The sequence below is a fragment of the Nicotiana tabacum genome, chromosome 17, assembly GCF_000715075.1.
Source record: "Nicotiana tabacum cultivar K326 chromosome 17, ASM71507v2, whole genome shotgun sequence".
NCBI lineage: Eukaryota > Viridiplantae > Streptophyta > Magnoliopsida > Solanales > Solanaceae > Nicotiana > Nicotiana tabacum.
In genome coordinates this window covers 123253238-123265936 of record NC_134096.1, presented here as the reverse complement: position 1 = coordinate 123265936, position 12699 = coordinate 123253238, and the positions used below count along the sequence as shown (strand labels likewise).

Sequence of the window (12699 nt, the reverse complement as noted above, 5' to 3'; positions counted from 1 at the left end):
CGATACTCACTGCCTAACATATTTTTTCAACCTAAACCCCCCGCCTCTTCAAGTCTGCATTTCTCATTGACTATTTGAGGTAAGTAAATTCTCTATTCCTTTGCATATTTGTATCTATATGATTGTGTATTAATCTTTGAACTGTATGTAATAAACGAGGACATATCAAATGTTTGGTGTATTAGTTTCAAAGTGCTGTGGTAATGAAGACAATGTTTCTCTTCAAATATTTTATCCTATTTAGGTTTATTTTTTTACTGAAAAACTTCTTCAAATATTTTGTCCTATTTAGGTTTATTTGTTTACTGAAATTTTTTTGTCAATTTATTAATTATTCTTATAAAACTTATGATTATATGCTTATCATAAAAATTATCTTATCTAATCACAGTTATATTTAAAATAAAATGACAAATAGAATATTTTGTATTTGAATCGATCTCGAATCTAAAATTTTGAAGAAATTACACCCTTATAAGTGTAAACAGTTCTAAGGTTATTTAAGTCATTTTAACAGAAAAAGAGCTTATCAGCACTTTTTTATCAAACACTACAGCAGCTTTATTATCAATTTCACCACTTATATCCAAACACGTAACTGCTTATTTGTTAAATCAGTTTCAACACTTAAAAGTATTTTTCAGCACCTAATGCTTATAAGCTACTTCAAATAAGCTAATTCAAACGGGCTCTTTCTTTCTTTCTTTTTAAAATTTCTACTACTATTTAAAGGGTGAGGAAAGAAAAAGGAAAGGACGATTGTGAGAATTAAATGGACAATTATTGTGTGAAAGACTCTTTTAGAATCTTTATGATTCCTCTTTTTCTCTTTTTCTTTGTTCTTGTGTAAGTACTCATTATACTTTACTTTCTTTCCCCTATTTTTCTGAGTTTTTTTTTCTTTTTCAAAAGGACGATATTTTCCAATTTAAGATAAAAATGTAGGTAACCATGTGCCACCCAAGAATGTCCGATCAATAAATAGTCCAAACTCCAAAGTCCAAATCACACTTGAGAGTTGAGACCGTACGTACACTGCAACGGTATTTCGTTTCGAACCAAACGGAACTCTTTGGCTATTGGCCCCCACCAAATTCAAAAAGTTCACCTTTCCTCTTCCTTTCTTCCATTTTCCTTAATTATTTATGTGGCGTTTGATTTTAGTTTTAGTTTAATGTTTCCAAAATCGTTTAGAACAAAACTAATGTACTTTAAATAGCCTTTTTAAATGTATTGATTTAAATCATCACATGTGTTATGTAAGGGCATTTAAGAGAGTTTATATATTTTGATCACCTTTTGTTATCGTCCTAAGGTTTGATATTACAATAACAACAACAACAATCCAGTATAATTCCACTAGTGGAGTCTGGGGAAGGTAATGTGTATGCAGACCTTACCCCTACCCTGGGTAGAGAGACTATTTCCAATAGACCTTCGGCATCCTTCCCTCCAAGAACTCCCCACCTTGCTCTTGAGGTGACTCGAACTCACAACCTCTTGGTTGGAAGTGAAGGGTGCTTACTATCAGAGCAACCCACCTTGTCAAAGGTTTGGTATTAGATACTTAGATAGTTTCACATGATATTATAGCTGATTTGGTAAGCTCATATTCACATTAAAATTAATCAATGAACACTAAAATTGGTTTGCACGTGAAAGATGATGTTGAGTAATATGTACTGCTCATAAATTGCATAAATACATACCATATCAATGTATTTTTTCTTTTTATGCCTTATATCTCTTTCGTAATCGGGCTGATTAGAATAGCAAAACAAGTACAAATATTAATTGCATAATAAAAATCTAAACATTACTTTTATATTTTTGTACTGAGGTAAAGAAGTAATTGCGAGTTTGGAAAAATCAACAGCTGCATAAAATTTTTAGTGTAAATACATCTGTTAATTTTGTGAAATCAAAATCTACTAAATATCGTTATTTTGACAAAATTGGAGTACTTTACTAAACCAAGCAGCCTAGATTTGTTTCCTAATAAGTAGTGTGCCCTGCACCAAAGCACCAACTAAGAAGGATTATAAATAGGCATCGTCCTAATTTCCTAAGTTATTCGTTCAATTTAAATTTTACGTCCTTATTGTGTTCATTCTGATTTCTGGATGTTATCTACCGTTACTTTTAAGTAGTATTTTGCTATTATTAGCTAACTGTTACTTTTACTTGAGAGGTTGCCCAAAAATTCAAACTCACCCTCTTGTTTCTTTCCATCCATTGGTAAATAAACATTATAGTATTTTTTACTCCTCCATTCACTTTAGTTGTTTATAATTGACTTTGCACTCTCTTTAAAAAATACCATAATATTAATAATAATTATAATAATAACATTTTCAAAGTTTTAAAAAATAATTTGGGAAATGAATAGTTGATAAGGGTAAAACAGGAAAAATAATTACTTTTATATTGATTTGCTAAAATAGATAAATAAAAGTAAAGATATATTTTTAATATACTGAACAAGTAAAAGTGAACAAATAAAATATTAAATAAAAGCTCGTTAATGTATAATAAATAATTAAGTACAATTAATACAAAAAGTAGAATATTTCCGGTTAAAAGGACGAAAAAAAAACATTTCTCCCTATAAGAAAAATATATGCTCTTCCTTAAATATGCATTCTTGCTACAATTTCTAAAGTATGTATTATTACTCCGACTTCACTGTCATCTTAATAACCATATAGTTGGAGATTCAAATCTATGATTATTTAATTATTAAGCAAATCATGTTAAAAGACTCCAAGAAAAGAAAGAAACCATTAGGAAAAGAGAGAGAAGAGATTTTAATTCAAAATCCAACAATCATTATTATTTATTCGATGCTAAAAAAAAAAGAACTCCTTTTCCTTTTCTCTTGCAAAAGTGTACCCAAATTCCTCAGCAAATTTTCCAAGATTCTTCCTTTTCTCTATCTCTATCAGTAACATTTACATTGTTCTGTTTTCGCTCTCTAGCCACCCCTTTTTCTTACAATTTCACAAACACCCACGAATCTCTCTCTCTCTTCTGGTCTAGTAAAAATAAACACAACCCATTTTCTGCTCTGTTCAGCTCATAACTGGTTGTCTCAATTTCTGCAAAACAAATACATTTAAATACACAGTAATTAAAACAGCGTTTATACTCGCATATGCACATGCTCTTCTCTGTGTGTGTATATGCACATGCTCTTCTCTGTGTGTGTGTGTGTTTGTGAGGTGAGTGGCAACTTCTATCGTTTTCTTGAAGGAAGCCCTCGTGAAGTTCATGTGAAACTATGGTATACAAAGAGATCTGAGAAAAAGGTAAACCAAAAACAAAGACCTTTTTATGATAGTAACGGGTCACTTGCTCTTTAGCCACTAGAACAACTAGTTTCTCTCTTGATTCAGGTGAGTAATGTAGTGTTTCTCTCTCATCTTTGCTTTCTCTTTAATTACCACCATTCAGTCAGAATATACAGTGACCCTTTACTTCTATTAAGCTATTTAAAGCTTTAAAGTTTTGGTTGGTTAATTCAGGTATTTTTCAAGAAGAAAGGTGGGCTGCTTTGTTTTTGTCGACTCACTGTTTGGTGGCTGAGAGTTTTTGAGTTAAATGTACTGGGGTGTGGAAAGTTTCTTGTTGGAATCTTTATGCTATAGTTGAGATGGGTTTTTGTTTTTGCTTTGTTTTCTTTGTTGGGTAGTAAGCAGGAGTGGCAACTGGCTAATTGGATTTTTATTGCCTAATGATTTGGTTTAAGATTTTTCTGCTTGGGAATTTTAGCAGTCACTGAACGTGAGATTGGTTAATTGTGAAGGTGTATAATAATTGTCGGTTTTGTTTGATAGTTTTGGAAGGTGAATCTTTGAGGAATCGAGTTTGATTTGGTCATTATTACTTGGTTCTGGGTTGTTAATAATGAGATTTTACTGGTGAGTTTGCAATGCTTTTTAAAGTTGGATTTTTTTTTGCATAATTGAGAAGATTTGGAGAGAGAATGATGCATTGGTTGAAGTCTAATCATAATTCAAGAATATTTCCGTTTTTGGATCAATATATGTACTGATCATGACCAGGGCTGTCCGTGACCGGATTCTTAAGGATGCAAATGGAAACATTAGTGATCACCTACGAAACCACATACATTTGACAAATTGTATTCATTTGAAGAACCACATGCATAAGCAGAGCCCAATCTTGGGTGACAGATCCCTTATGAGGGAGCTTGTTGTCCTTCAGAGGTCGAGGTCGTTGAGGGATCCTTCTGCAAGTCCACCCTCGTGGCATTCTCCTTCTGTTGTCGATGCCCTTCTTAAAACAAGTGAAAGGAGGGATGCTGTTGTCAGCAGTGGTAGGCGGTCTCTAGGCATAGACCGGCCTAGGGATGCTAGAGGTTTATCTGGAAGCTCACCTCCTTTAGCTGGCCGATCGTCATCTAGAGTCGCTTCTGCAGAGATTAATATTGAGCGAGTAGCAGGGGCTCCAAGTGACCGAAGTAGCAAGAGTGGAATTCGAGAGCGGAGGAGAGTTAGGAGAGAAGAATCAAGCGGTAGGAATCTGGGAACTGACTTCAAGGATGAGCGTCCAGATGATTTGGTTCACAATACTGTTTCAGAGAACTCTGAACCAAGGGATAGAATTAGCAATGAAATAGAGAGGCAGAGGCATGACGATCGAATACGGACCCTCTCTGAGCAATTAAATAATGTTCCAATGGACAGTGATGAGGTAGCTTCTTCTCATGGAAGGCAAACTCGTAATGAGAAATTTGCAGCGCAAGCGGAGGCAACCACTCGTGGCTATGGCAGTGGCAGAGTAAAACAGCGCAAGTTTCGACGGGCAAGAAGAGCTCGGGCTTCTGTTCCTTCAAGAGATGCTCTTGCCCACAATGAAATGTCTGTGGCCTCAAATTCATTAGGTCAAGCTTCAGCTCACCAAAAATATCATGCAGAAGAGTGCTACGAAGAGTATGCCAACCAGAATGTGACAAGGGCTCCAAGGAATGGATGCGGAATTCCTTGGAACTGGTCAAGGATTCATCATAGGGGAAAATCATTTCTTGATATGGCAGGTAAGAGCTTATCTTGTGGTTTGTCTGACCCAAGGTCAAAAAGAAGTGGTATTGGTCACAGAGGGAGGGACTCTGCTGATATGCCAATAATGTCCGAATACTCGAGTTCATCTAGTAAATCTGAGACAGAGGCGTTGCCCTTACTACTGGATGCTTCAAATTCTCAGGGAAGTACAGACAATCCTGCTTGGGTTCACGATTATTCGGGAGAGTTGGGTATCTATGCTGACAATTTGCTAAAGCAAGAACTTGACTCGGATCTTGCTTCGGAAGCTAGATCAGGTCAGCAACACAAATTTCGTAGGCGTGGCAATAGTAGGCACCAGAGTCTAACACAAAAGTATATGCCAAGAAATTTCCGGGATCTGGTAGGACAGAATTTAGTTGCACAAGCTCTTTCAAATGCTGCTGTTAAGAGAAAGGTTGGCTTGCTTTATGTTTTCTATGGGCCCCATGGAACAGGAAAGACCTCATGTGCCCGCATATTTGCAAGGTCATTAAATTGCCAATCGATTGAGCATCCCAAGCCTTGTGGGTTTTGTGATTCTTGCGTTGCACATGATATGGGAAGGAGTCGGAATATAAGGGAAATAGGTCCTGTCAGTAATTTTGATTTTGAGAATATGATGGATCTTCTTGATAATATGATTGTTTCCAAACTGCCATCCCAGTATAGGGTTTTTATTTTTGATGATTGTGACACACTGTCACCTGATTGTTGGAGTGCTATTCTAAAGGTCATCGATAGAGCCCCTAGGCGAGTCGTTTTCATGCTTGTATCCTCAAGTCTTGATGTCTTGCCTCATATAATCATATCTAGGTGCCAGAAATTCTTTTTTCCCAAGTTAAAGGATGCGGATATCATCTATACTTTGCAATGGATAGCAACCAAAGAAGATCTTGAAATCGATAAGGACGCACTCAAGCTTATTGCATCAAGATCAGATGGATCGTTGAGAGATGCTGAAATGACTCTTGAGCAATTGAGTTTGCTTGGGCAGAGAATTTCTGTTCCTCTTGTGCAGGAGCTGGTGCGTTTTCTGGCATTTTCTCTGATCAAAAGCCAAGAAACTTCTTGTTGCTTGGCAGACCAAGATCTCATACTTTGTTGCTAAAGCATTTATATTATTTATCTAATGATCTCACTTTAACCTTATTTTATTTGCACATATATATATGGAATGTCCAAATTAAGGGTCAAAATTTTTGTGCAAGAATTTTGTTTTCTTTCATTCTCCCTTTACTCAATGGGGAGATTACTGAACATGCTTTGATTTATCATACTGCATCTTTTATCAGGTGGACAAAGACCTTCACAGCGTTAGAAGGAGATTTTAGTTTTTCATTCTTTTTACCTTAAAGTATGCTTTCACTAAGAGGGTGGCATATGATTAACTTCTGTTTGGTCTCATAAGTTTTTAGCAAAAAGCTTTAGCCAAATGAGGAAGTTAGGTGTCTAAGGCTAATTAAACTATTATCTTTCTCCTCAGGAATGCGCCTTGTCTTTCGTAAGAGGATATCATGCTTTAACTGTAAGAGGTTTTAGTATCAGTTTACAGTGCTGCTGGAGCATTAGGCATCTTGGATGTGAATTTTAACAGGTTATCCAATTATATGATAGAAGCCTTGGCACACATTCGAATGTACTTTAAGCTTCCTATAGAACCAAAATTGCCTCTAATGGACTTGTAATTGCGTGTTGCATAATAATATCGAACAATTTAGAAATGGCATTTAGTAGATATTGTTCTTTGATGAAGAAGTGGAATCTGCTTTATTAGAATTACTTCCACTTGTTTTTATGGATGACTTCTATGGAAAATCATGCTATTCTTCGTAGAGGCTAAGCTTTGCTTCATCTTCTTTGAAAAGTTGCCTGTTAACTTAACTTTATATATGTAAATCAAACATTTTGATAACTTGTTTTTATGACTTGACCGCTATTACAGGTTGGACTTATATCTGATGAGAAATTAGTGGACCTACTTGACTTGGCGTTATCTGCGGACACTGTCAATACGGTGAAACATTTGAGGGAGATCATGGAATCTGGTGTCGAACCCTTAGCTTTAATGTCGCAACTTGCTACAGTCATAACTGATATACTTGCAGGGAGCTATGACTTCACAAAAGAAAGGCCTCGGAGGAAGTTCTTTCGCCGCCAAGCATGTAAGTGCTCCATAATTTGGTTATTCCGTAATAAATGAGTTATTCGTTGTCCTGCTTGATAGATCCATATGATACTGGATAATAAACTACTGGTAAACAGCTCATGATTGTCAGACAGCACATCATTGCATTTCCCTTTATAAGTCTTGCAAATGAAAGTTAATCAACATGGCTTCCAAAGCAATTTGCAACTAGAATCTTATGTCACGTTCCTCAAGTCAACTAATTTCCTTCTCATTCTCTTTCGATAAAATCTCACAGGAACTTCCGGACTTTATATGCCATCTTAATCGTATTGTTCTCCAGGTTCAACTTGATCTTACTTTCCTCTATTCTTTGGTTGCAGTATCAAAACAGGATATGGAAAAATTGCGTCAAGCTCTGAAAACACTATCTGAAGCTGAAAAGCAGCTGAGAATGTCAAATGACAGACTTACCTGGCTTACAGCTGCATTGCTGCAACTTGCTCCAGACCAGCAGTATATGTTGCCCAATTCCTCTGCAGACACTAGTTTTATTCAAAGTCCACTAGGCTTGAATAATGCAGGGGGAATGGAAAGACCCAGGAAAAGTAATGTTGAGCATGCTGACTTGCCACACAAAGACACAAAAGGTAGGGTAGAAAACATTCAAGCTGGAAATTCTGGTGATATTTACTCTGACTCCAAGATGAAAGGTGTTTGCATTGGTGGAAAAGGGCATAATGGAGCTGGAGTATTTACTCAAAAGGCTTATAGAGTCTCTAGTGATAAAAATAGAATGAGCAGTGGCCAGCTTCCTGATAAGTTGCACCATGATATTGAAGAAATATGGTTAGAAGTGCTTCAAAATATTGAAATAAATGGCTTAAAAGAGTTCATGTATCGAGAAGGGAAGCTTACCTCACTCAGCTTTGGAGCAGGTACAATTCGTTTAGGTCTCTTACAAATATCATTAGCTATGTCTTGTGGTCATGACTAGTGAACTGTTCATAATTATTTTCATTGCTTGTGCATTTCAACTGCATGTTTAATCAGCAGGTCAAAACCGGAAAAGTTTTCTCGGCTAGATCAGTTTAACACATTATCATTAGCTAAAAACAGATCTTGGTTATTTTTAACATTATTATGGGCCTCACTCCTTTAAGAAACGATTATGGAGTGGATCCAAGAAAAGCTTCTTTTCTCTTATTCAGGAAAAAATCTGGACCCTAAAAAAAAAAGGAGGTTTGGCTTTCTTGGACAACCCTGTCTATTCAAATTTCTTGGATATAGTCGTTGGTTTCTTGGTTAATAGAGATCATGAGCGTATATTTACAGATGTCTAGGATGTTAAACTTGCTATTTTTGTGGGGAAGGTGGATTTGACTTGGAACCTAATAACATAAAGTGGGCACATTTTGACATGCATATGGTTTGAGCACTTCATTTGATTGCCCTGTTTGCAGCTGCTGTAGTAGCAGGCTGCTATTCCAAGAGTGTTTTTAGTGCTTCATTCTTATTCCCTCATTATTTTGAAACTCTCTTTTTATCATTCCTGATGTACATCTTTTGGTTACCTGCTTAATTTACATCCGTGTTAACAAACTTAATGCATGGCTTGCCTTCCTAAGTACTACTCTTTTCACTTTTCAACTTGGTTCAGTTTGTAAGTCCATATTCATTCTGTTGTAAGATACCCTTTTGACTGGCATCTAAATGTTGTAGTTTTTGACTTCCTGTAATTCAAACATTTAGAAAAAAAAAGGTCATGCTGACTTGTAGCAATTCTGAGTCTTAAGTGGTATTCTAGACTTGTATATGCTTTGCATATGTGCCACATGACACATGAGAGAGGGAAGGAGGGACTCTATTGGAAAGATATTTTTCATGTACAGTGTGTCATATTGTCATTCAAAATTGGATGGACAGATGCTGCAACTTTTTTTCCTTGTACAAAGCATTTTTAGGTTATTATGCTGGTGTCCTGACATCTTGTTGGAAAAAACTATCAAATCTGATCTGTTAGGCTTCATTGTAGACGGTGTGTGTGCTCATCTAATTTGCTAATTTCGTTGCAGCTCCAACTGTGCATTTACTGTTCAGCTCACATCTGACAAAATCTAAGGTAGAGAAATTCAGGGGTCATATTTTACAAGCTTTTGAGTCTGTTCTTGGATCCCCAGTGACAATAGAAATCAGATGTGAATCCGGGAAAGACGTCAGGGCTGGACCAATGGTCTTGTCAGCATCTCATATAGGTACAAGCCCCGGTATTTATGGTAATGGGATGAGAATGGCAGGCCCTGATGAAAACACCAGGACGCAAGTAAATGACAGAGAAGGTTTGGCTTTTGCAAAGCTTGACTCAAGAGGAATAGGTGATAGCGAGATAGTTGAAGAGGAAGCTTCTCCAAGAGAATTAAAACACCATGGTCAGATCGACAATACACGATCTGATTTGCCGGGAGGGACAGTGTCTATAGCGAAAAATTCATCCACCTCCATACCTGAACGAAGAAAATCAGGGGATAGAAGCCAGAGTTTGAGCCTAGTTAAGAGCAAGGTATCTCTTGCCCACGTAATTCAGCAGGCAGAAGGATATACGCAACCAAGTAGCTGGTCAAAACGCAAGGCTGTTTCTATTGCTGAAAAGCTTGAACAAGAGAATTTGTATGTACCTCTTTTTCCCATCTTTCTTGTACTATCACGTTATATATAAACATTTTCACATTCATTTGCTTGAAGATATAGATAATATCCCATTTAAACAAATAAAACAGGACTATTTCTTTAAGTTGTTTTCATTTTATATAGTAGTACAAATGCGCAAAAGATTAGAGAATGTCCTACTCATTACTTGGGTGAGGAGATATAGGGGTGAATATTTGTATTATATGAAATGTGTAGCAGGACAAGAGTGAGTTGCTCTAGTGGTGAACACTCTCCACTTCCAACCAAGAGGTTGTGAGTTCGAGTCACCCCAAGAGCAAGGTGGGAGTTCTTGGAGGGAGGGGAGCCGAGGGTCTATCGGGAACAACCTCTCTACCTCAGGGTAGGGGTAAGGTCTGCGTACACACTACCCTCCCCAGACCCCACTAGTGGGATTATACTGGGTTGTTGTTGTTGTTGTTGTTGAAATGTGTAGCAGAAGCAGCCCCTCCATCCTTCACAGGTAAGTGGATCGAGGGATACACATGCTAGAGACACTCACTCCAACTTAGTGTTGTCCCTTCACCAGTTATCAACTATAAGACCCCATAGAAAATGTTACAAGCTATCTATACTTCTTTGAGAGTGTAGATAGACCTTTGAGTATAACATCAGAACATATGGCGCCACTTAGTTTTTTTTAATACTCATCATGTGTAGATATCATTAGTTGAATTAAAAGCAGAAAGCATAAACACCATTCCTCGAGTTTCATATGCCTATTGTCCATGCAAGTTATGAACTTGGCACCAATTTTCTCGTATGAGTTAGTTGGGCAGAGGATATTGCAAGTACATGTTTCTGTAATCCATGTATTATATGTATCTTTCCATACCTTTGTAATTCTTCTTTTTTTGATAAATACCTTTTACTAGTTTTCTTAGTTATCGAGTATTATAAACTATATACTAGTTCCTTGATAACGCCACATGAAGCTGAAAGTGGACCTTTCTACTCAAAGAACTTCCTCTTTTCATACTTATCGCTGGAACAAAATTGGTCTAAATCTGTCTTGTAGCAATTTTACTGAAGCTTCTGATGGGGCGGTCACTTGTACATATTGGAATGTTATTTTTATTTTTTATTTGGAACGATACTCCTATATCACATAGTTCTTATAGTAGGTATAACTGTTTATACTTAACATTCAATTGTTGTTGGAAAAGGGGTAAATGTTCCTTGTTTGAGTTGAAGATTCTCATGTAGTAATGTGATATTTCTTCTCTGCAGGAGATTAGAGCCAAGATCAAGGAGCTTGCTTTGCTGGAAGGCTAAAAGAATCACCCGCCGAAAGGTAAACAGATTTCAAAAGTCTATTTTCTTTTTGAATGTAAGAGTCATTGAATATTTTCTGCGCATCTTAGATTTTGAGTATGTCAACATAATTTGCTTGCATTCTGCCACTAATTGTAACTTGACATGCTGCAAGAAAACAGTTGCAATTGTAAGCATGTATGAAGATTGTTCACTTCCTCACATGTCAAATGAAGATGCTTCCTTACTGGCTGTCTTGTCTTCCATTTACCTGGTTATGATGGACCAAGAGGAGACATCTCTTACCCCCCCCCCCCCCCGCCAAAAAAAAAAGAAAAAAAAAGGAGGAAAGCAACTGGTTTATGCCATAGGCTTCGGTTCAATGGCAAGGGGAGTATAGCGCGGGATGTGTTGTAGGCACATGTTAGAGGCGGGCCCATTCTATTGAGTTCCGAAGCTAGAAATAGCTTATTTTTCGGTTATTTAGAAAATAGCAAAGTAACTGGCCTAATCTATGGCTTTGAGAATATTCACTCCTGTTGAATATTCTGCAATTTTTAGCAAACACCTCTGCCTTCCCAAAAAGGGAAATAGATGGGACAATTGCATATTCATAGTTTCCACTGTTGCTTAGGTATTGCATGAGATGTTAAAACTATAAAATGCCAGCCAATAAAGCCAGTTTTCTGTAAAAGGTGTCACATATTTGAATATAAAAGGCCTTTAAATAACATAAGGCTATAGCTATAAATAGTAGTATTATTCAGGTTAGTGGTGAAATGTTGCTTTACGGCACCCAATTTAGTAGGCTGGCATAATCGAGCCAGTTTCATGTTCTTTTTGGCATATTTATCAATAGGAAGATGGTCTTGGTGTGTGTAAATGGAATGTGAGTCCATTTTCAGTTTAGTGCTGTTGGTTTCATTTGTAGCTTTTTGTTTTATGATTTGATAGAGGTAGAGGCTTAACAGGAATAGAGACACCAACTCACATTCAAGAAAACTGATTTAAAGCAAACTTACTTAGACTGTACTGATTTATTTGAAGTTATCACTTACATAATTAATTATTGGTGCAGCTTTCGCGATTGAAAACAAGAAGTAAGAGGCCAAAGAGCTTACTGAAGTTGGTTTCTTGCGGGAAGTGCCTCTCTGGTAGGTCTCCAAGGTAGTAGTGAGTCAAAAGTGAAAATTTTCAGTTTTAGTTATTCTATTTGTTCAGGTCAATCTTTGTTTAGAGGGTCAATTTCATTTTTCAAATAATAAAGTAGAACATGAGAAATGGAAAATGTAACATTATTAATATAGCCTTTTTAGTTTCTAGCAATTTCTTTTTAGATGTTTTAAATAGTTCTGGGGGTAATCTCATGTGCAAGACTCATCTACATTTTTTTATTGGCAACCAGTTCTCTTCTACCAGATGTGAAACCCGTTGGATTCTTAGTTGAGAGTTGAAACTTTTGTTTCAATGGTCATTTTTAGAAGATGTAGTTTGAAAGAAATATTCTGGAAGCATGTTGGGAACTTAAGACTAAAAGATTATGCATTC

The 12699-nt window shown here is 36.5% G+C and overlaps 1 protein-coding gene across 3 annotated transcripts; it reads left to right on the top strand.

The window, feature by feature from the left end:
- Positions 1 to 2770: 2770 nt before the first annotated feature.
- Positions 2771 to 12477, top strand: LOC107786286 (protein STICHEL-like 3). Of its 3 annotated transcripts, none has more exons than XM_075234997.1 (7): positions 2853 to 3395; positions 3525 to 6090; positions 7009 to 7228; positions 7575 to 8129; positions 9267 to 9858; positions 11128 to 11191; positions 12230 to 12477. In XM_075234997.1, exons 2-7 carry the CDS (start codon positions 4057 to 4059, stop codon positions 12320 to 12322), a joined length of 3558 nt encoding a protein of 1185 aa, XP_075091098.1. In that variant the 5' UTR covers positions 2853 to 3395; positions 3525 to 4056; the 3' UTR covers positions 12323 to 12477. The 3 variants fall into 3 exon arrangements, with proteins under 3 accessions (XP_075091099.1, XP_075091098.1, XP_075091100.1); XM_075234999.1 differs by having other exon boundaries at positions 3187 to 3308; XM_075234998.1 differs by having other exon boundaries at positions 2771 to 6090.
- Positions 12478 to 12699: the final 222 nt, after the last annotated feature.